The sequence below is a fragment of the Rattus norvegicus genome, chromosome 6 (assembly GCF_036323735.1).
Source record: "Rattus norvegicus strain BN/NHsdMcwi chromosome 6, GRCr8, whole genome shotgun sequence".
Classification (NCBI taxonomy): Eukaryota; Metazoa; Chordata; class Mammalia; order Rodentia; family Muridae; genus Rattus; species Rattus norvegicus.
The window spans coordinates 97,701,196-97,723,698 of record NC_086024.1 but is presented as its reverse complement, the minus strand read 5'-3'; the positions used below and the strand labels follow the sequence as shown (position 1 = coordinate 97,723,698).

Genomic DNA, 22,503 nt, shown 5'->3' with positions numbered 1-22,503 from the left:
ACTTACGTTGCTTAGCAACGGACTCCACTCTTCTGCAGCCACCGCCTCCTCCGGCTGCTGGACAGATACGTACCAGCCAGGCTCGGCTTCTATACTGTACCGGGACGCCTGCATGGTACTTCGCGACCGACTGCCTAGTAAATCAGCGAGTCGCTTCCCCTAGCCCCAAGCGCCCCGGCTGAGCGGCTCCAGGGGGCGGAGCTACGGGCCTGACCCTTCCCGGATTCCGTAGCAAATCGCGGCCCGGAAGAGAGGCGCAGAGTCCACAGGGTCTGTACGCTGCCTTCACGGCCAACAGTGATGACGTCACCATCCGCAGAAGACCCATTTCCGAGCTGCACCAGAGCATGAGGTGAGGGTTTGGGTCTTAATCCGGCCTCGACTGTTGCTGGATCTGGAAAGATGCAGCTGGTTAGAGAGCCGTAGACTTTCGTGTGATGCAAAAGACCCGGTGGTACTGCCGTGGGACCCGTGCTCTCCTTTCTCGCCCAAGGAGCGCAAAAAGGCCGCCAGGCCATTCATCTCATTGTCCCCGAGCCCGAGCCCTTGGTACCGGGGCTGGTCAAACGCATGGTGAGGACTAGTGTAGCTCAGTGGTAGAGGTATTGCCTAGCATGAGTAATGCCCAGGATTAGGTTCCCAGTACCACAAATTTTTTTTCGTGGTGTTTAATCTACATTTTACAAATGGAAGACGGACAACTACATTTACAGTGTCAGTAAACTAGCAGTCGGCACTAGTTCCTTAAGTATGAGTGCAAACGTAAACTTCATTGTTTTATATTATAGGGCTCTGTAACAGGATCGTTTACCATTTACTTGGTATTTTAAAAGATGAAATGAATCACTAGTATTGTGCTTCACACAGCACAGTATAGTCTTGTCATCAAAATACTGAAGCTTTTAGCTAGAGGCATGGCATATGGCAGTACAGTATGAAAGGCACCCTAACAGTAGACTAAGGTCATGTGGGAAGGGACAAATCTCATGTGTCTAGACCAGCCTGGAGGATGTCCTTAACTTTTGATCTGCTTTCTGAGTGCCTGCACCACCACGCCCAGGTTATGTAGTGCTGAAGCCCATGGATTTGCATAAGCATGCTAGGCACACACTCTTCCAACTAAGCTGTATCCCCAGCTTTAAGGTCATTGTTAACTAAGGCTTTTGTTTTTTGAGGTCTGGTCTCAAATGCATTACAGACTGACCTTGAACTTCTAATCCTCTTTATTTCCTCAAGCTGAGATTACAGGGAGGCCTCACCATATATGTGATGCTGGGGATAACCCCCAAGACTTCATGCATGCTAGGCAAAGACTGTAATGGACTTTTAAGCCTTGTTGAGCCACTTAGCAGCTACATAACTTTGGGTGAGTAACCTACCCCTTAGCTTACAAACTTCATAACACAGCTTCTGATACAACAGCCCATAAGAATAAATAAAATAAGATCCCATAAGAATATCCTAGTAAATATCGCCATTGGTGACAGCATATAAAGTGATCATTTCATTTAGAAATGTCCCTTAACTCAAATTTCATGCTTCTCATTCTGTGTGTGTTCTATAGAAAATTGTGAGCAGAGTTCTTTGGGTGCAGGGAGGCTGCTAGACCACTAATCTTTGTTACAGAGGCAAGTAGACTGAACACGCAAATGTATTGTTTACTAGGGACAATGATCATACCTGCAAGAGAGACTGCCCTCCCTTGCCATCCAAACCTTTTGTCAGCACTTGGCAGGGGATTTGAAGGAGAATTTATATTTTCATTCTCAAAAGCCATTGTGAATGTGCTCACATGTAGTTTGATGGTGTTTTTTTGGTTATTTTCCCTAGAATCTTACTGAAGCCATTTGGATTCTCAAGACTTCTGCAAGCCGAATGGTGTTACCTCAGTGAATCAATATTGTTGTTTACACTGGTACCGAGACTTAGGAAAGCATCTACTAATTTCTTATTGGGTCAAAGACAAGGGTTCTCAACCATGCCAGAAGCGGAAGCAAGCGTGAGAGATAGGGAGTTGTTTTCACCACCCTCTGATGTTCGAGGAATGACAAAACTTGATAGAACAGCTTTTAAAAAGACAGTGCCCATCCCCGTGCTTAAGGCGAGGAAAGAAGTAGTCAGCAGATTGATGCGAGCCCTCAGGAGAGTAGCGCTGCAGCGCCCGGGCATAAAGCGAGTGATTGAGGACCCCAAGGATGAAGACAGTAGGCTGATCATGTTGGATCCCTACAGAATGCTTACCAGTGATTCCTTTGAGAAACCAGAACTCAGTGCTTTAAAAGAACTTGATGTCAACCCACAGTTATCACAGTACAACTTGGAACTCACATATGAAAATTTTAAGTCAGAAGAAATTTTGAGAGCTGTGCTTCCTGAGGGTCAAGATGTGACCTCTGGATTCAGCAGAGTTGGACATATTGCACACCTGAATCTCCGAGATCATCAGCTGCCGTTCAAGCATTTAATTGGTACATGGATTATAGTCAGATTCATATTCCAGAAAAAAATGACATTCTAACTTTAGTGTTTAATTTTTTATTTTAAAACGCTAACTTAAAGAAGCAGGGTAGTTTAGTTTTTATTTGAAAACAAACGATAACCACCATCCTCCATTTTGAAAAGCATTTTGGAATATCTTCTTTGTAGTCACAGTGTTGTCAGAGACTTTTGGGTCTCTACACACACACACACCCCAACCTCTTTATTATATTGAACAAAAGCCATTAGGCCTTTGGGACAATGGTCAGTATGAGGTTTTGAAATTTGGTGTTTCAGAGTCAAGTATACAATGCTAGTGACTGACCAATTTAGCTAATTAAGCCTCTTCTTTATGTTAAGCACTTTAAAACCTTTTTTTTTTCATTTATGTTTATTTTCTGTGTGTGGGTGTTTTGCCTGCATGTTTGTCTGGGCACTATGTATGCACAATATGAAGTCCAGAAGAGGATGTTGGAAGCCCTGGAATTGCAGTTGCAGATGGCTGTTAGCTGCCAAGTGGGTGCTGAGAATCAATCTCAGGTCTTCTGTAAGAGGTGTCAGTGCTCTTTTAAAAGATTTATTTATTCTATGTACGTATGTACACTGTCGCTTTCTTCAGACACACCAGATGAGGGCATTTGATCCCATTACAGATGGTTGTGAGCCACCATATGATTGCTGGGATTTGAACTCAGGACCTCTGGAAGAGTAGTCAGTGCTCTTAACTGCTGACCACCTCTCCAGTCCCCACTTTAAAACTTTTTAAAGGGCATCTAGCCTTCTAGAAACTGCTTATATACACCTTACTATTGTACCAGGGAAACCCAAAGCCTTTATTTTTTGGGTAGAAGGATAATCAAAATCACATTTTGTATAAATAATGTAATGTATTCTGTAGGTTAGTCTTTTTAATACAATACTTTTCAAAATGTGTGGGAAATATTCCCAATTTAAACTGTAGCATTCAGTATTTTGTACCAATTGGACTTGATGATGCCATTTTGCTTTCTCTCTCTTTTCATTGACAAAAGACATTAATATTGTATAATGGTGGCCCTTTGGGTGGGGACTCAGCTCAGGGTCTGATGTGGGCTTTCATATCATAGGGTACCTGCATACCCTAACCCAAAACTTTGTTTCTCATAAAATGGTGGTGGTGCGCAAGGGTTAAAAGTGAAACATTTCTGGCTGGAGATGTAGTTCAGCAGACTTACCAAGAAAGTCCAACTGCCTAAGGCATTCCTATGGAATCACAGAATTGCTTTTAGTGTTTTAAAATTTCATTTAACTTTTATATCTTAGAAGTTTATATGAGCAGCACAAACTGGACTTGATGGGTGGGACACAAAGTTGGGTGGGTAGGGAGGAGTTGGGGAAGGAGATCATAGCTTCAAAAAGTTTTAATTGCATTCAGATATGATAAGCAGAACACAATAAAGCACAGTTGATTATTTTACATATTCTGAAGTCTGGTAATCTCATTGTATTGCAGTGAATTTATATTCAGTATATTTTACTATCTTAAAGATGAAGTTCTTACGAGAACATAGTTTCCAAGTGTTGACAAAAGATAGAGACTTCATTAAACAGTAAGTCATTTCTGACGTAAATTAGTGTCTGTAGCCTATGCGCTATGATAGTGTTTGACTAAAAGGTCAGTTTAAGTAAAGGGACATTTTTAACTTAGGTCAGCCTTTGAAGGACCTGTGTCCCCTGGGCTGTGAACACTGCTTGCTGATACACATTTCTAAACTGTGCATCTGCTTCAGAGAGAGAAACCTTTGGTGTGGCACCAACAGGACAAGCGTATGGCTGTCTTTGCTAGCGTTTCTGGGACCGTTTGTTGTCAGGGCCGTCACAGCTTCTCATTCCATGTCGGTTTCATGCGGTCAACCCTTTTGCTTTCATTTGAGTATGTTGAAGGAAAATGAGGAGAAACAATAGACCAGAAGTCCTCAAAAGCTTTTGAAAAGTACCCATACATTTTTCATATGTATAGGCTGTCAGTCATTAACGTATCTCTTTGATTTTTAGAATTGTGGACAGAATTACGTATACCAAGTACAGTTTTTATTTGTAAACCAAGAGAAAATATAATTCACTTATATTAAATATTTTTAGTTTTAATTTCATAAACAATAATGAATTTTCACCTTTTAGGCCAAGTTATGGTTGACAAAAACCCAGGAATCACCTCAGCAGTAAATAAAACCAGCAACATTGACAATACTTATCGAAATTTCCAAATGGAAGTGCTGTGTGGAGAGGAGAATATGCTGACCAAGGTACTGCACTGTTTACCAGCTCCAAGTGCTCACAGGACTGGAGCTTAGAATCAGGACAGGACACAGCCACAGGGCGGTGAGCGTGCAGCTCTCACACTATAGGAGGGATTGGTTGAATTCTGCTAAAGTGATACATTGGAGCAGTCCTTCATTAAAGAGTTTTTAGCTCTCTATGTATTGAAATAAATTGCCCATGGACAGTGACAGAACAAGCCATGGAACAGTGTGCAAAATGTTCTTTAAACACTCCACTTGCCAGGTTATTTCTGGGGTGCTTTCAGGGACAGAAACTTAAGAACTGTTTCCAGCACTGGCCATAGCATCTGTTTAGTCAGAGGGGAAATCTATACCTAAATGAAATTAAGGCCTCAGGAAATGGAAGGAAGATGTATCAGATTTGTCTAAGTTGGGAACTTTCTGGTCTTTGATTCTTTGTTCATAAAATGAGGGGTTTGATATGTCTAATTTATAGACATGAAATGTGCAAAATTTTAGTAATTGTCTAAAAACATAGAATATCTCGAATTCTAATGATGCTTTGACCACATCTCCCCTTTGCACCCTGAATCCTGTGGAGGGCTACTTGCTTGTGTGTGGAAGTGCTCTACAGCAGGCTCAGGTTTCCTGTCCTCTTCCTTCCCTGCACGGTGACGTACAGCCAGCTGGTTGGCCTTTCTGCAAAATTCCTTATGAGTTGGAGCCATCTTTAAGACCCTTTAGAATGTGAACAACTGTTTGACTTTGGAGAGCTGACTTTTCTCATGGGAAAAAGGTGATTGTAAGATACTTAACTAGCCCCAGAAATGGTGTGAACACCAGGATTCTAATCAGAAGGTTGTTAAGCGAAGTCATTTGCTTCTATGATACACGTATGCTCTCATGTGTACAGAACCAGTTTCGGTGGACAGACTTTAAATCCTAAGATTAACTAAATACACGATACCCTTTTTAGGTTCGAGAAAACAACTACACATATGAGTTTGATTTCTCCAAAGTCTACTGGAATCCTCGTCTCTCTACCGAACATGGCCGGATCACTGAACTTCTCAACCCTGGAGATGTCTTGTTCGATGTTTTTGCTGGGGTCGGGCCCTTTGCCATTCCGGCAGCAAGGAAAAACTGCACAGTGTTTGCCAACGATCTCAACCCCGAGTCCCACAGATGGCTGCTGCACAACTGTAAGCTGAATAAAGTTGACCAGAAAGTAAAAGTCTTTAACATGGATGGAAAAGACTTCCTCCAAGGGCCAGTGAGAGAAGAGTTAATGCTTCGGCTAGGACTGTCAACTGAAGGAAAGCCCTCTCTCCACATTGTCATGAACTTGCCAGCTAAGGCCATCGAGTTTCTCAGTGTTTTCAGATCCCTTTTGGATGGGCAGCCGTGCAGCACAGAGCGCCTACCCATAGTGCACTGTTACTGCTTCTCCAAAGATAGCGACCCTGCTAAGGATGCTCGCCAGCGGGCAGAAGCTGTGCTGGGCGTTTGTTTGGAGGCCAGTAGTTCAGTTCACCTCGTAAGGAACGTGGCCCCTAACAAGGAGATGCTGTGCATCACCTTCCAGATTCCCACTGCTACACTCTACAGGGACCAAGCCCTCGGTCTACGTAAGTTCTCCCCATGAAATATGGAGACTACCACCTTTATCATAGCTCGTGAGTTGTGGGATGTGTGTGCCTGTGCATGTGTGTGCATGAGTGTGTGTTCTCCAGTGTGTGCATTTGTAAAGTAGGGAAATAAAACTAGTTCCAGTCATTTTGTTTGTGACCCCCTTGCCACTTAGTTTAGAATATTTGAACTTTTAACAAGGTATGTATGTAGTTTAGTCAACTAGAAAGCTTGTTTTGTTAAAACAATAAATCCTTAGCAATGTTTGTTGAGTGAATAAAAACCAAATCTTAAAATCTTTTCTAAAAAGTGTGTGCAACTGTTAAAAATGCTCTAAAATGGATTTTCTGAATTTGTTATAGAGAATGACCAAGAGCCGCCTCTTAAACGGCAGAAGACAGGTGAGCCCTTCTCAGGAGAGCCCCAGAGCGCATCAGATTCTTAGTGTGAAATGTTTTCTCTGGTCTCCCGGAAGATTTTATGTAAAGAAGTACAGCGTGTAAGATACCGTAAACTTTAATGCTCAGATATTTGTTTTTAAGCCCTTAAGATTTGCTCCTATAAATGAAATGTTACCAAAGTAAACTGAAGTAAGATGAACTTGTGTGTGTATAGACTGGTTTATGTTTCCATCTGTTTTTCCTTTCTGTTTTTCTTCATAGTTTTTCTGTGGCAGGGTCTGTGTAACTCAGGGCTTGGAATGCTGTCTTCCTGCTTCAGCCTCCCAGCTGTTGGAATTTCAGGCGTGCATGGCTGTTACTCAGCATAGTTTTAAAACAGAATCGGCATGGGCAGTGGGTAAGGGCAGTGGGTAAAGGCACTTGCCATGGAGACTGATGGCCTGAGCTTGCCCTGGGACCAATGTGGAAAAGAAGAAACTCCTGAAAGTTTTCTTCTGACCTCATGTGTGCACTAAAGTAATCGTGCATACACGTACACAAAATAAATGAAAAAATTAATAAACATAGAAAATTATGTAAGGATTTTATAATTCAAGTTATATGTATTTTTTAAAAATAAATGTACTTTTAATAGTGTCTATCCCTTGGAAAGATAGTTGTTGAAGACAGTAATTCTATTCCGCTTAACAAGGAAGGCATTTAACTACACTGGACTTATTACTGGAAGAATGTAATTACATAACTTCTCTGTAAAGTAATACACAGTAAATCATGTAGATGAGGCATAAGAGAACAGCATCTTCCAGGCCAAGTGTGGACATAGTGGTCTAGAGTATGATGGCAGCTTTAAAGTGAGACACAGCCAAAGTACATTTACACAGCTGATGTTTGAATCAAAATATCCTATTTTATACACGTGACACTATCAAAAACTACGTTTCTATCCTCACGCAAATTAGCAGTGGCTATCTTTTCAAAGTTCCACGTTTTGGGGTATTGGTGCAAGTGCCAAGGGAATGTTTCCTCTTCAGACTATTTACTGAAGTTAAGGTGCTTCCACCAATAAGATTAGAACCTAGTCACGTGCTCTGTAACGGGAAATATGAGGAAGATAATCTAATCCTCTCAAAAACGCCTTTCTACTCCTCCCAGAAGGCAGGAGTTGCCAAATAAAATCCCAGTACCAGGTGTACTGGGGGGACACCTCCCCTCAAGTTGTTGATCAGAGGTATGACAGAGACTCCTAAAAAAACAGAGGCTTTTGCCTTTGCTGACCAGAACTTAATTACCATTAATCTAGACCCCATTGCTAGAGACACCACCTATTTTTCTCTTAAGACATGGAGAAATCTAGCTGATAGCAGGAAGCCTCCTCCCTGTTGATTAGCTTTCATAGCACAGATGATGCAGTGCAGGCTGCTGTAGGTGCAGGAGGGATGTCAACAGTTTCACTCAGAAGTGAACAATAATGAGCAGGTTGGTAAGATATGCTCAAAGGGTGATGGTGGCATGAATGTTAATGGGGATAACCAACAACTTTCCGACTAGGGTTACAGCCTGCTCCACAGGAGGAAAAGGCATGTCCTAAGGTGGAGGGGGCAGCGTGAGCTCCCACTCCTAGCCAAAGAGCTATTGACATCGGTGGCTTCTAAAGGATGAGCCCCCTGGTGTGTCAGCCATGCTCCAGTGGATGAGCCCACACCCAGCAGTATGGTTAACAAACTTGATATGGTGGATTATCACAAAAGACACAAGCTTGGGAGGGGGCGGGGAGGCAGAGGGTGTGTAACCCAAGTAATATATACTGACACAGGCTATGAGGCACAATGATGTAGGTTATTCACTCTATGTAAGTGGTGTGAACTGTCTCCATGTAGCCATCCTGTAATATATAAGCAATATGATTATAAATGAAGAACACTTACATGCTTTTATAAATCCTGAGCCACTCTCTCCTCTCATGTAGTTTAAGAAGTGAACTGACGACTTAAGCCTAGGATCACCCTAACCTTAACTGATGATTCCTAGAACAAGGATTTTTAATGAATCCAGTAGAAAATCTGAGGTGGGATGCTCAATGATACAGTGTTTAAATTATGAGGCCCTTACTGAGTCACATGATCCAAGGCCACCACCAGTGCACTTTGTGATATATGTGTATTCCAGAGTAGTAGTATTTGCTTAAAGCAAATCATTTTCTTTCTTTTTTTTTTTTTTTTTTTTTTTTATTAACTTGAGTATTTCTTATATACATTTCAAGTGTTATTCCCTTTCCCCGTTTCCGGACAAACATCCCCCTCCCCCCTCCCCTTCCTTATGGGTGTCCCCCTCCCAACCCTCCCCCCATTGCCGCCCTCCCCCCATAGACTAGTTCACTGGGGGTTCAGTCTTAGCAGGACCCAGGGCTTCCCCTTCCACTGGTGCTCTTACTAGGATATTCATTGCTACCTATGGGGTCAGAGTCCAGGGTCAGTCCATGTATAGTATTTAGGTAGTGGCTTAGTCCCTGGAAGCTCTGGTTGCTTGACATTGTTGTACTTTTGGGGTCTCGAGCCCCTTCAAGCTCTTCCAGTTCTTTCTCTGATTCCTTCAACGGGGGACCTATTCTCAGTTCAGTGGTTTGCTGCTGGCATTCGCCTCTGTATTTGCTGTATTCTGGCTGTGTCTCTCAGGAGCGATCTACATCTGGCTCCTGTCGGTCTGCACTTCTTTGCTTCATCCATCTTGTCCAATTGGGTGGCTGTATATGTATGGGCCACATGTGGGGCAGGCTCTGAATGGGTGTTCCTTCAGTCTCTGTTTTAATCTTTGCCTCTCCCTTCCCAGCCAAGGGTATTCTTTTTCCTCATTTAAAGAAGGAGTGAAGCATTCACATTTTGATCATCCGGCTTGAGTTTCGTTTGTTCTAGGGATCTAGGGTAATTCAAGCATTTGGGCTAATAGCCACTTATCAATGAGTGCATACCATGTATATCTTTCTGTGATTGGGTTAGCTCACTCAGGATGATATTTTCCAGTTCCAACCATTTGCCTACGAATTTCATAAACTCGTTTTTGATAGCTGAGTAATATTCCATTGTGTAGATGTACCACATTTTCTGTATCCATTCCTCTGTTGAAGGGCATCTGGGTTCTTTCCATTTTCTGGCTATTATAAATAAGGCTGCGATGAACATAGTGGAGCACGTGTCTCTTTTATATGTTGAGGCATCTTTTGGGTATATGCCCAAGAGAGGTATAGCTGGATCCTCAGGCAGTTCAATGTCCAATTTTCTGAGGAACCTCCAGACTGATTTCCAGAATAGTTGTACCAGTCTGCAACCCCACCAACAATGGAGGAGTGTTCCTCTTTCTCTGCATCCTCGCCAGCATTTGCTGTCACCTGAGTTTTTTATCTTAGCCATTCTCACTGGTGTGAGGTGAAATCTCAGGGTTGTTTTGATTTGCATTTCCCTTATGACTAAAGATGTTGAACATTTCTTTAGGTGTTTCTCAGCCATTCGGCATTCCTCAGCTGTGAATTCCTTGTTTAGCTCTGAACCCCATTTTTTAATAGGGTTATTTGTTTCCCTGCGGTCTAACTTCTTGAGTTCTTTGTATATTTTGGATATAAGGCCTCTATCTGTTGTAGGATTGGTAAAGATCTTTTCCCAATCTGTTGGTTGCCGTTTTGTCCTAACCACAGTGTCCTTTGCCTTACAGAAGCTTTGCAGTTTCATGAGATCCCATTTGTCGATTCTTGATCTTAGAGCATAAGCCATTGGTGTTTTCTTCAGGAAATTTTTTCCAGTGCCCATGTGTTCCAGATGCTTCCCTAGTTTTTCTTCTATTAGTTTGAGTGTGTCTGGTTTGATGTGGAGGTCCTTGATCCACTTGGACTTAAGCTTTGTACAGGGTGATAAGGATGGATCGATCTGCATTCTTCTACATGTTGCCCTCCAGTTGAACCAGCACCATTTGCTGAAAATGCTATCTTTTTTCCATTGGATGGTTTTGGCTCCTTTGTCAAAAATCAAGTGCCCATAGGTGTGTGGGTTCATTTCTGGGTCTTCAATTCTATTCCATTGGTCTATCTGTCTGTCTCTGTACCAATACCATGCAGTTTTTATCACTATTGCTCTGTAATACTGCTTGAGTTCAGGGATAGTGATTCCCCCTGAAGTCCTTTTATTGTTGAGGATAGCTTTAGCTATCCTGGGTTTTTTGTTATTCCAGATGAATTTGCAAATTGTTCTGTCTAACTCTTTGAAGAATTGGATTGGTATTTTGATGGGGATTGCATTGAATCTGTAGATTGCTTTTGGTAAAATGGCCATTTTTACTAAATTAATCCTGCCAATCCATGAGCATGGGAGATCTTTCCATCTTCTGAGGTCTTCTTCAATTTCTTTCCTCAGTGTCTTGAAGTTCTTATCGTACAGATCTTTTACTTGCTTGGTTAAAGTCACACCGAGGTACTTTATATCATTTGGGTCTATTATGAAGGGTGTCGTTTCCCTAATTTCTTTCTCGGCTTGTTTCTCTTTTGTATAGAGGAAGGCAACTGATTTGAGTTAATTTTATACCCAGCCACTTTGCTGAAGTTGTTTATCAGTTTTAGTAGTTCTCTGGTGGAACTTTTGGGATCACTTAAATATACTATCATGTCATCTGCAAATAGTGATATTTTGACCTCTTCTTTTCCGATCTGTATCCCCTTGATCTCCTTTTGTTGTCTGATTGCTCTGGCTAGAACTTCAAGAACTAAATTGAATAAGTAGGGAGAGAGTGGGCAGCCTTGTCTGGTCCCTGATTTTAGTGGGATTGCTTCAAGTTTCTCTCCATTTAGTTTAATGTTAGCAACTGGTTTGCTGTATATGGCTTTTACTATATTTAGGTATGGGCCTTGAATTCCTATTCTTTCCAGGACTTTTATCATGAAGGGGTGTTGAATTTTGTCAAATGCTTTCTCAGCATCTAATGAAATGATCATGTGGTTCTGTTCTTTCAGTTTGTTTATATAATGGATCACGTTGATGGTTTTCCGTATATTAAACCATCCCTGCATGCCTGTGATGAAGCCTACTTGATCATGGTGGATGATTGTTTTGATGTGCTCTTGAATTCGGTTTGCCAGAATTTTATTGAGCATTTTTGCATTGATATTCATAAGGGAAATTGGTCTGAAGTTCTCTTTCTTTGTTGTGTCTTTGTGTGGTTTAGGTATAAGAGTAATTGTGGCTTCGTAGAAGGAATTCGGTAGTGCTCCATCTGTTTCAATTTTGTGGAATAGTTTGGATAATATTGGTATGAGGTCTTCCATGAAGGTTTGATAGAATTCTGCACTAAACCCGTCTGGACCTGGGCTCTTTTTGGTTGGGAGACCTTTAATGACTGCTTCTATTTCCTTAGGAGTTATGGGGTTGTTTAATTGGTTTATCTGTTCCTGATTTAACTTCGATACCTGGTATCTGTCTAGGAAATTGTCGATTTCCTGAAGATTTTCAAGTTTTGTTGAATATAGGTTTTTATAGTAAGATCTGATGATTTTTTGAATTTCCTCTGAATCTGTAGTTATGTCTCCCTTTTCATTTCTGATTTTGTTAATTTGGATGCACTCTCTGTGTCCTCTCGTTAGTCTGGCTAAGGGTTTATCTATCTTGTTGATTTTCTCAAAGAACCAACTTTTGGTTCTGTTGATTCTTTCTATGGTCCTTTTTGTTTCTACTTGGTTGATTTCAGCTCTGAGTTTGATTATTTCCTGCCTTCTACTCCTCCTGGGTGTATTTGCTTCTTTTTGTTCTAGAGCTTTGGACATATGCTCTTTCCTGTTTCTTTCTGCAGGCACTCAGCGCTATGAGTTTTCCTCTTAGCACAGCTTTCATTGTGTCCCATAAGTTTGGGTATGTTGTATCTTCATTTTCATTAAATTCTAAAAAGTTTTTAATTTCTTTCTTTATTTCTTCCTTGACCAGGTTATCATTGAGTAGAGCATTGTTCAATTTCCACGTATATGTGGGCATTCTTCCCTTACTGTTATTGAAGACCAGTTTTAGGCCGTGGTGGTCCGATAGCACGCATGGGATTATTTCTATCTTTCTGTACCTGTTGAGGCCCGTTTTTTGACCAATTATATGGTCAATTTTGGAGAAAGTACCATGAGGAGCTGAGAAGAAGGTATATCCTTTTGCTTTAGGATAGAATGTTCTATAAATATCCGTTAAGTCCATTTGGCTCATGACTTCTCTTAGTCTGTCTACGTCTCTGTTTAATTTCTGTTTCCATGATCTGTCCATTGATGAGAGTGGTGTGTTGAAATCTCCCACTATTATTGTGTGAGGTGCAATGTGTGCTTTGAGCTTTAGTAAGGTTTCTTTTACGTATGTAGGTGCCCTTGTATTTGGGGCATAGATATTTAGGATTGAGAGTTCATCTTGGTGGATTTTTCCTTTGATGAATATGAAGTGTCCTTCCTTATCTTTTTTGATGACTTTTAGTTGGAAATTGATTTTATTTGATATTAGAATGGCTACTCCAGCTTGCTTCTTCTGACCATTTGCTTGGAAAGTTGTTTTCCAGCCTTTCACTCTGAGGTAGTGTCTGTCTTTGTCTCTGAGGTGTGTTTCCTGTAGGCAGCAGAATGCAGGGTCCTCGTTGTGTATCCAGTTTGTTAATCTATGTCTTTTTATTGGGGAGTTGAGGCCATTGATATTGAGAGATATTAAGGAATAGTGATTATTGCTTCCCGTTATATTCATATTTGGATGTGAGGTTATGTTTGTGTGCTTTCATTCTCTTTGTTTTGTTGCCAAGACGATTAGTTTCTTGCTTCTTCTAGGGTATAGCTTGCCTCCTTATGTTGGGCTTTACCATTTATTATCCTTTGTAGTGCTGGATTTGTGGAAAGATATTGTGTAAATTTGGTTTTGTCATGGAATATCTTGGTTTCTCCATCAATGTTAATTGAGAGTTTTGCTGGATACAGTAACCTGGGCTGGCATTTGTGTTCTCTTAGGGTCTGTATAACATCAGTCCAGGATCTTCTGGTCTTCATAGTTTCTGGCGAGAAGTCTGGTGTGATTCTGATAGGTCTCCCTTTATATGTTACTTGACCTTTTTCCCTTACTGCTTTTAATATTCTTTCTTTATTTTGTGCGTTTGGTGTTTTGACAATTATGTGACGGGAGGTGTTTCTTTTCTGGTCCAATCTATTTGGAGTTCTGTAGGCTTCTTGTATGTCTATGGGTATCTCCTTTTTTAGGTTAGGGAAGTTTTCTTCTATGATTTTGTTGAAGATATTTACTGGTCCTTTGAGCTGGGAGTCTTCACTCTCTTCTATACCTAGTATCCTTAGGTTTGATCTTCTCATTGAGTCCTGGATTTCCTGTATGTTTTGGACCAGTAGCTTTTTCCGCTTTACATTATCTTTGACAGTTGAGTCAATGATTTCTAGGGAATCTTCTGCTCCTGAGATTCTCTCTTCCATCTCTTGTATTCTGTTGGTGAAGCTTGTATCTACAGCTCCTTGTCTCTTCTTTTGGTTTTCTATATCCAGGGTTGTTTCCATGTGTTCTTTCTTGATTGCTTCTATTTCCATTTTTAATTCCTTCAACTGTTTGATTGTGTTTTCTTGGAATTCTTTCAGGGATTTTTGTGTCTCCTCTCTATGGGCTTCTACTTGTTTATTTATGTTTTCCTGGAATTCTTTCAGGGATTTTTGCGATTCTTTCAGGCATTTTTGCGATTCCTCTCTGTAGGCTTCTACTTGTTCTCTAAGGGAGTTCTTCACGTCTTTCTTGAAGTCCTCCAGCATCATGATCAAAAATGATTTTGGAACTAGATCTTGCTTTTCTGGTGTGTTTGGATATTCCATGTTTTTTTTGATGCGAGAATTGGGCTCCGATGGTGCCATGTAGTCTTGGTTTCTGTTGCCTGGGTTCCTGCGCTTGCCTCTCGCCATCAGATTATCTCTAGTGTTACTTTGTTCTGCTATTTCTGACAGTGGCTAGACTGTCCTATAAGCCTGTGTGTCAGGAGTGCTGTAGACCTGTTTTCCTCTCTTTCAGTCAGTTATGGGGACAGAGTGTTCTGCTTTCGGGCGTGTGGTTTTTCCTCTCTACAGGTCTTCAGCTGTTCCTGTGGGCCTGTGTCTTGAGTTCACCAGGCAGCTTTCTTGCAGCAGAAAAGTTGGTCTTACCTGTGGTCCCGAGGCTCAAGTTCGCTCATGGGGTGCTACCCACGGGCTCTCTGCAGCGGCAGCAACCAGGAAGACCTGTGCCGCCGTTTCCGGGAGCTTCAGTGCACCAGGGTTCCAGATGGTCTTTGGCTTTTTCCTCTGGCGTCCGAGCTGTGTGTGCAGAGAGCAGTCTCTTCTGGTTTCCCAGGCTTTTCTGCCTCTCTGAAGGTTTAGCTCTCCCTCCCACGGGATTTGGGTGCAGAGAACTGTTTATCCGGTCTGTTTCCTTCTGGTTCTGGTGGTGTCTCAGGCACAGGGGTCCTGCCGCTCCTGGGCCTTCCCCCACGGGAGCCCAGAGGCCCTACACAGCTTCCTCTTGGGCCAGGGATGTGGGCAGGGGTGAGCAGTGTTGGTGGTCTCTTCCGCTCTGCAGCCTCAGGAGTGCCCACCTGACCAGGCGGTTGGGTCTCTCTCTCACAGGGTCTGGGGGCAGAGAGCTGCAGCAAATCATTTTCTATGTAATGAACTTGAGAACTCTCAGGGCATCAGTGAGGTCATCCATTGACAAACATTTGTATCCCACAGGGTTAGACCTTTGCTCTGTAAAACTTCCTGAAGTCTTTCCGTAATGGGATTACCAAGACCTGGCTGTTATACAGCCACTATCTCAGTCACCTCTAGAGCATGGCCTCCGGCCTTGCTACTTGGGTTTGAGTCCTGGCTCTGATACTTTTAAGTTACCATACACCTCTGTCTGCTAGAACAGGGGAGGTGATGATGGGATTGTTTGTAAGGATTAGAAAACACTGGCTATTTCTGTACTAGTGAAGATGAAAGGCTTGCACACTCTGTCTCAGGAAGACATCACCTAGTGTAGAATATTCGCATTTTTCACTGGCATGCTCTTTCTCCATTTCATTTAATCCAACAGAGTCAGGTAAAGATTTCTAAGTCAGATGCAAAACAAAGCTTGAGTTTTTTTTTTTGGTTCTTTTTTTCGGAGCTGGGGACCGAACCCAGGGCCTTGCGCTTCCTAGGTAAGCGCTCTACCACTGAGCTAAATCCCCAGCCCCAAAGCTTGAGTTTTTTAATTAGTTCATTAACTGTAGGTATATTGATTCTGCACATGAGTGCAGCGAAGCCCTAGCCACATTGTCATCACTTCATCAGATTTATAGATTGGACGTAAAAGCGTTAACTACCAATTAGCAAAAAACCTAATATAAGGAATATGACATACTCACTTCAGAGTGGATTTGGATTAAGAAGTAACTTGATCTAATTCTAGCTTTTTACTAATTTACATATATAATCTTGGCTTATTCAACTTCTTGGTTTTCTCATTTATCAAAGATGAGAAGTGTTGTAACTTCTAGCAAAGAAGTTTGGTCCCACAAGATACACTGAAGTGGATCCCCACTTAGTAAAGATGGTGCTGTTATATATGACTATTAGCACTGATATTACCAAAGACTTGATTCATTTAACTCTACGCCCATAAAATTAGCATCTGTTGTGATAGAAATTTGATAGACAATTCTTTAATTTCCTTGAAAAGCCTATGTTCTATACCCAGGGGCCCATGCAACAGACTCACACACGGTGGGATCCTCATGTATCTGTCCAACCCACACCCAAACTAAACAAAACCATGAGCACAGTAAAACCCCTTGAAGCTTTGGTGGAAAACTACATCAGTCTATAATTTATGCTGGGAAATTTCACTTACATGGTACCTTTACCAGTCTCAACATCTCATCATAAAATGACCTCACATCGGCAGTGAAAGGTGCCATTGATGTATTAAGTTTTATTAGCTCACTTCTTTGAATCTGCCATTAAAGCAGGTTAATGCTGTGCTCTGGTTTATCATGAGTGTGGCTCACAGCTGGGAACCATATTAAGTGTGCCTCACTTTGCACCACTAAGAACAGTCCCCAAGACTCTTACTGAAGAGGAAGGGCCACAACACAGATCAGGCTTTTCTTGACACAGCCTGCTGCTAGGATGAAACATATCTACTTGTCTGGACCACTGTTAATAAGACGTTAGAAAAAAAAAGTTTTATGGGGAAAATACAGACTTGAATAATAACACTGAATGTTATAATCAAAAAGGCATTTGGAAATATGTTCCAGAAAAACACTGTAAGAAGAAGAAAAAACCCCACAAAATGTATCATAAAGTCAAGCTTTATTGTTTTAAAAAATGTATGTCAACACCATACATAGGCAAATCATTTATTTCTTTCTTGTTATATGAGGTTCAATGCTTCGATCCCTGTCTGAAGAATAGAAGTAAAAAATAAATCTCTTCCATGAATCTATATGCAACACATTTCTCAGCTTGGTCCAGACTGCCATAAACACCTGAACACAGCAGCCAGCGGTGGTGTGCTGTGCAGCTGCGTGGGCTGGGACTTTACAAATTTCTTTACTTCCAAACCCCTTGGTTTGGTTCCAAGATCCAGATTTTATAAATGAGAAAATACAGGCTATCTGGGCTGCCAGAAAAGCCCACTGAATGCATCCTGTAGCGCTCTGTGACAAGCAAGAGAAGAAGTATAGCCGCCAGCTAGATCCTGTGGAGATGCAGCTCGGACGTGGTTCAAATACCTGAAAGAAAACAGAAAGTACAACACTGACGTGAAACCGTAGGTCAGTGACAGTTGGCAAAGCAAGTGTGAAACTGATTCCACATTTGGAAAGGAATTCCAAGACTGAAATGTTCAGGTTTTTATAAATGAACATTACTTTTTAAAAGGAAACATGCCAACTGTATATATGGATTGGCCAACTGCTAAGTTACAAAGGACGATGAAGTCTAAGAATAGTCCTTATAACCTATACATTTTGATGAAATGTTAAACTGTTCACTGTTTCAAACTTTCCAGTACTGATTGGTTTTGTTGGAGGCTGTTTGGGGCATCCAATGAATGCTGTCCTTTCCAGAACGCTCTTGATACAAACACATCGTGACACGATTATGCTACTCACATTTTTACAAAGGCATTTTAAAGCAAAAATCTTACATATGGAAAATAAACGCAGCCAGAAAGAGAGCACACAATAGTTCAAAATCACCTTAGTATCCCATTGTCTCCTTCCTTGCAAAGGAAGAAACCTTAGAAATAACAAGTCCAGGAAGCCGGAGATGAACCTAAGCTGAACCACTGACCTGAAGAGTCAGGTTATAGTCATGAGGACAGAAGAACTGAACCCACCACAAAAGACAAAACAACAATGTTTCTTCAAGCTCTTTTTTAACCAATGAAAAATTTTCTGCCTTCATAAAAATAGACAAAACAGGCCTAAAAGCTAAGGGGATGTCAGCAGAGGAATGACTCGTCAGTCAGTCCACAACTGCAGGAAAGAATCATTGCAGTCTTGCGTTCCTGACTCTGGAGGAAGCCACATGGGCCCTGGAAACAAAGCTGCTTCACCCACATTCAGAATTACAGGTATGGCAAATGAATAAATCAGGAGGCAGGACACTTTAATAGCTTGGAGCCTTTTCTACTTATTCATTCTAACTTCCTGTGTGTCAAGATCTTAATGCATGAGCAACTTCTTATTTCTAACATAATAACAAGTCAGCTTTTTGTTTGTGTCTGTTTTAATAAGCTTGTATGATTAAAACATATATGGCAACTTAAGGAACCAAGTAGAAGCTGACAGGCCAAACTCCTGGAATTGGCTATAATTTACTCACATTGCCACAAATCATGGTCTTAACTCAAATCTTTGCTTTTCTGCCAAGGGTAAAAGTCAAAGGAGAAAGAAATGAATGCTTATTTAGCAACAATCCAAAACTCTTTGAGCAGTATATTTATAGCATACAAGTTATTTGTATATCTACCCTTAAAACTTATTTATAAGTTATAAAGAACATTAGTAATGGATACTCTATGTAATGTAATCATATAATTGTATACAATTATAGGATCATATGAAATGAATATAAATGAAAAATTTTAAGAGATAAAATAAAACATGAATTATGCCATATTACAGGCCTCTGAGGATGCATCCTACTTCAGAGACTGTGTTAAGTGTCACTGATGAGCTCCTGGTAGAGCCCTAAGTCTCACAGGAACTGAACAGGAATAAATTAGATCTACCACGTAAATATAATGTTATTTTCTTATTACTCTCCCAGAGCACAATAAATGCCAGCTGTTAAGATTCTGCTGGATAGAGCAGGGTGTGGCAGTGCTCGCCTTTAATCCCAACACTCAAGAGGCAGAGGCAGGCGGATCTCTGAGTTTGAGGCCAGTCTGGTCTACAGAGTGAGTTCCAGAATAGCCAGAGCTACAAAGTAAAACCTGTCACAAAAACAAACAAGCAAACAAACACGAGCAAAACAAAACAACCCGAAAAGGATTCCTACCAACAAACAAGGTGCATGGCAGCTGCCTGAGAGAGTAAACTCAACTCCTAACACCAGAGCCTCAGTGCTAATCACATTGATAAGTAACAGAACTTAGATACTCCCATTTTTGACTTGTGTTTAACTGATTTTTATCCACATACCAAAGAATGGCACATTGCTCTCTCCTCAGATCCTCAAAAGAAAAGTCCTATATGGTTCACAACCCACAGAATCCAAATGCTGCAGCGCTTGTCAACAGTCAGAAAATAATTGTCACGAGTGGATTGGCTTTCCCAGCCGTAATAGAACTCCATGAGCAGCTAACTATTGATTCATTGCATTTGGTCTGGCTTGCTTCTGGGAAAGTTGAGTCACACCAGCCTGGCTTGGCAAGTCCAGTACACACACTTGGAGTGTGCATCCAGCTTTTTATATGTTATGTTGAGAAGCCTGAAACAGCTGCACGGCTGGCAGGCAAGCCAGGCCCCGTAAAATACCTAAAACAGTTGCATCTTCTAATTTATGATGGTGCACTGTTTCCATAAAGAGTATATAAAACGGTTCAGCTTTTATAAGGAAAATGTAATAAACAGTCATACTCATTGAGGCCATAAATGCATTTTTTAAAAGTTTATCTAAAATGATTAATTAGTGTTTGAAAATAGTACTTCTTGAACACAGTCATAATCCAAAGCAATGAGCAAATATTGTTAAAGTTGAGTTATTAATGGTAAGTTGTGCGATTCTCATTGCCAAAATAAGTCAAATAAAATGTCTTTGCGCAACAGTGAAGAGTATGCATTTCACTGTGTAGTCACTTACACTAAGCATGTCTGGGACTATGGCCTTTAAGAGTCCTCCCTACTTAGATTGCTCTTTTTGATCTCCGGGGCTATACAAAACTTTTACTGTTAACTGTTTCAAAATATTTGAACCAAGGCAATCTGTATTAATTCCATTTAAAAACATAGTTGATTCTTACTATTTGGTTGTGGGATTTTGTTTCTTGGTGTTTTAATTCACTGTTTAAATCCTTTAATCATTCTGGTATGCCGGAGTTCTTTAAGGATCTGCCACACTGGAACCAGATGTCAAAAATTTAGGTTTTGCCTTCCTTCCCCACCTGTCTCCACACCTCTGTTTATTCTTCTGTGATTATAAATGACATCTCTTGGGACTATGTCATAGGTCAGCAACATTTAATGTATAATTCTATATAACAAAACAAGAAATATACCTTATGCAAATTCATTTCCAGAAATCAGAAAGCTTTCTGGGTCCTGGATACAACAGCTCTACTTAGCCAATCCCAAGACACTAGTTCTGCTTTTTGTGGCTTTAATTTAAATATGTCTTAAGTCTTATACATAAAAACCAATGTGAGGCTGCTTATTTTGGCAGCTCTACCCTATTTTTACTGAAAACAGACTAAAGTCAGATTTTTTTAAAAAATCATAATTTTCTCGATAAAGCGTAACTATGTCTTCAAAACCAATTATAACTCTTATATAAAGGACATTTTGCACTCTGCACATGCTCCGTGTAAAGTTGCCTTCCTGTGTAGCTGTGTAGTATGGTCGCGAGTGGACTCTGGAGACGCAGGGGAAGGCACAGCACGGTGGGCCTTAAGAGGGGAAGGAGCTGAGACATTAGACTCGGTGGTTTTCCTGAACTTCAATTTACACCGTCACTTTTTCTTCTCACTTTTAGCAGTTTTTGTTCCCCAGTAGGTGGTATAATTACACTTTGCTTCAGGAAGCCTTTGTTTCCAGAGGTCTGGACAGAGAGTGCCTCTGAGCCTCCTCTTACTATTTGCTTCCCTTTAAGAGTCTTGCACTGCCCACCTGGCAGACATCTTGCATTCAGCTCCTCCTGCTGCTGGTCAAACGGAGCTCCCAGGAAGGGGCAGAGTGCAGAGCGAGCCAGCAATGCCACTATAAGCAGTGGTCACATCTCTTTGTGATAAAGCCAGCATGCCCTTTGGAACAAGTTTCAGAATTGAAATGGAAATAAAAATGGTTTCATATTAGCTGCTTCTCTTTTAAATTATTGGGCCCTGTGAAGAACTGCATTCTGAACTGGTTCAAAGTAAGTAAGGTAATGAAGCCTAGAGAATAAGACCTGTTTCTGGAAAAATAGGGTGAGCTTCCTCATGCTTTATTCTGAGACTGGGTCTTCCTACATTTCCAGGGATGGCCTTGAACTACTGATCTTCCTATCTACAGGATCATAGCACTGCAAGCTATAGGGAGCCCATTTAAAGCTTGCATTTAACGCCATCATGAGTTAGCAGACCTGTTCCATATAGTTCTCTGCTCCAGATGTCAAGACTAAGTAGAAGTGTAAGGATTTCATCCCATGGGCTTGGAAGTTACTTGCTGGTAGAACATGACTAAGATGTTCAAGGCCCTGGTTTCAGTCCTGTGCATTATGGCCCACAAGGTTTAGCGATGACTACACAATATTTTTATTGGACCAGGGAGATAACTTAGTCAGTAAACTGTTTGTTATGCAAGCTGAGGACTCAAGTTCAAATTTCTGGCACACACATAAAAAGATAGGTGCTGTGGTACATACTTCTAATCCTAGTGCTAAGAAGGAACCGGAAGGAAGATCGGTGGAGCTCCTGGCCAGTCGGCCTTGCTTAACTGGTGGAGCAGACCAATGTGAGACCTGCTTTAAAGGAGGTGGACGATTTTCCTGAGGATGACACACTGGCCACTACTTGTGTACATGCAGGTGTACCTACACCCACAGACACACATGCAACACTTCACAAAACAATAACCAACAATAGGTACTCAGACTATTGCTAAAATATATCATTTAACATGTGCTAGCCTAACTAATCACAACAATAGAATAAGAACGAACGGATATGCAAAGATAGATGGGGAAGCTACTATGATTCCAATGCTGTCCAGAATTCTGCAGATAGTTTGATTATAAAAACACATGGCTTCATGAACGCCAACCAACCAAAACAACTTAACTTCTATGCATGGCTACGCCACTCTTTATTGGTCTAGTCAGTGGGTAAGGATGCAGGCGAATGAGCTCAACAGGAAAGCTGTCTCACATTTACCCCAGCATGCTCTGGGAGAAGGAGCAATTATGCCAGATGTCTAAGCAATCTCAAAAGCAAGGCTTGGATCTGGAAATCAAGACTGTATGCTATCCACAGGCACACCAGGATTTACTGCTCATT

The 22,503-nt window shown here is 41.2% G+C and overlaps 3 protein-coding genes across 19 annotated transcripts in view; 1 reads left to right on the top strand and 2 right to left on the bottom strand.

Annotated features, from left to right (window-relative positions):
• Positions 1 to 173, bottom strand: part of Slc38a6 (solute carrier family 38, member 6) — a 90,869-nt gene extending 90,696 nt beyond the window's left edge. For 12 of the 13 annotated variants that reach the window (XR_005505476.2, XR_005505475.2, XR_010052064.1 and 9 more), the window contains exon 1: positions 7 to 141. Coding sequence is in view for 6 of the 13 variants with exons in the window: in XM_039112001.2 (XP_038967929.1) it covers positions 7 to 114 (108 nt within the window). In the remaining 7 variants the exon portion in view is untranslated. 13 annotated transcript variants of the gene reach the window in all.
• Trmt5 (tRNA methyltransferase 5) lies at positions 165 to 21,324 on the top strand. 4 transcript variants are annotated; one of them, XM_039112507.2, is made up of 6 exons: positions 165 to 352; positions 1,831 to 2,468; positions 4,639 to 4,763; positions 5,716 to 6,367; positions 6,731 to 6,769; positions 17,188 to 21,324. In XM_039112507.2, exons 1-6 carry the CDS (start codon positions 348 to 350, stop codon positions 17,217 to 17,219), a joined length of 1,491 nt encoding a protein of 496 aa, XP_038968435.1. In that variant the 5' UTR covers positions 165 to 347; the 3' UTR covers positions 17,220 to 21,324. The 4 variants fall into 4 exon arrangements, with proteins under 4 accessions (XP_038968435.1, XP_038968437.1, NP_001383003.1 ...); NM_001396074.1 differs by lacking the exon at positions 17,188 to 21,324 and adding an exon at positions 1,237 to 1,366 and having other exon boundaries at positions 300 to 352; positions 6,731 to 6,968; NM_001396073.1 differs by lacking the exon at positions 17,188 to 21,324 and having other exon boundaries at positions 300 to 352; positions 6,731 to 6,968.
• Mnat1 (MNAT1 component of CDK activating kinase) overlaps positions 17,101 to 22,503 on the bottom strand; it is a 156,033-nt gene continuing 150,630 nt past the window's right edge. For both annotated transcript variants that reach the window (XM_063261570.1, NM_153472.2), the window contains exon 8: positions 17,101 to 17,539. In XM_063261570.1, coding sequence (XP_063117640.1) covers positions 17,419 to 17,539 — 121 coding nt within the window. In that variant the 3' untranslated portion in view covers positions 17,101 to 17,418. The remainder of the gene's footprint in view (positions 17,540 to 22,503) is intronic.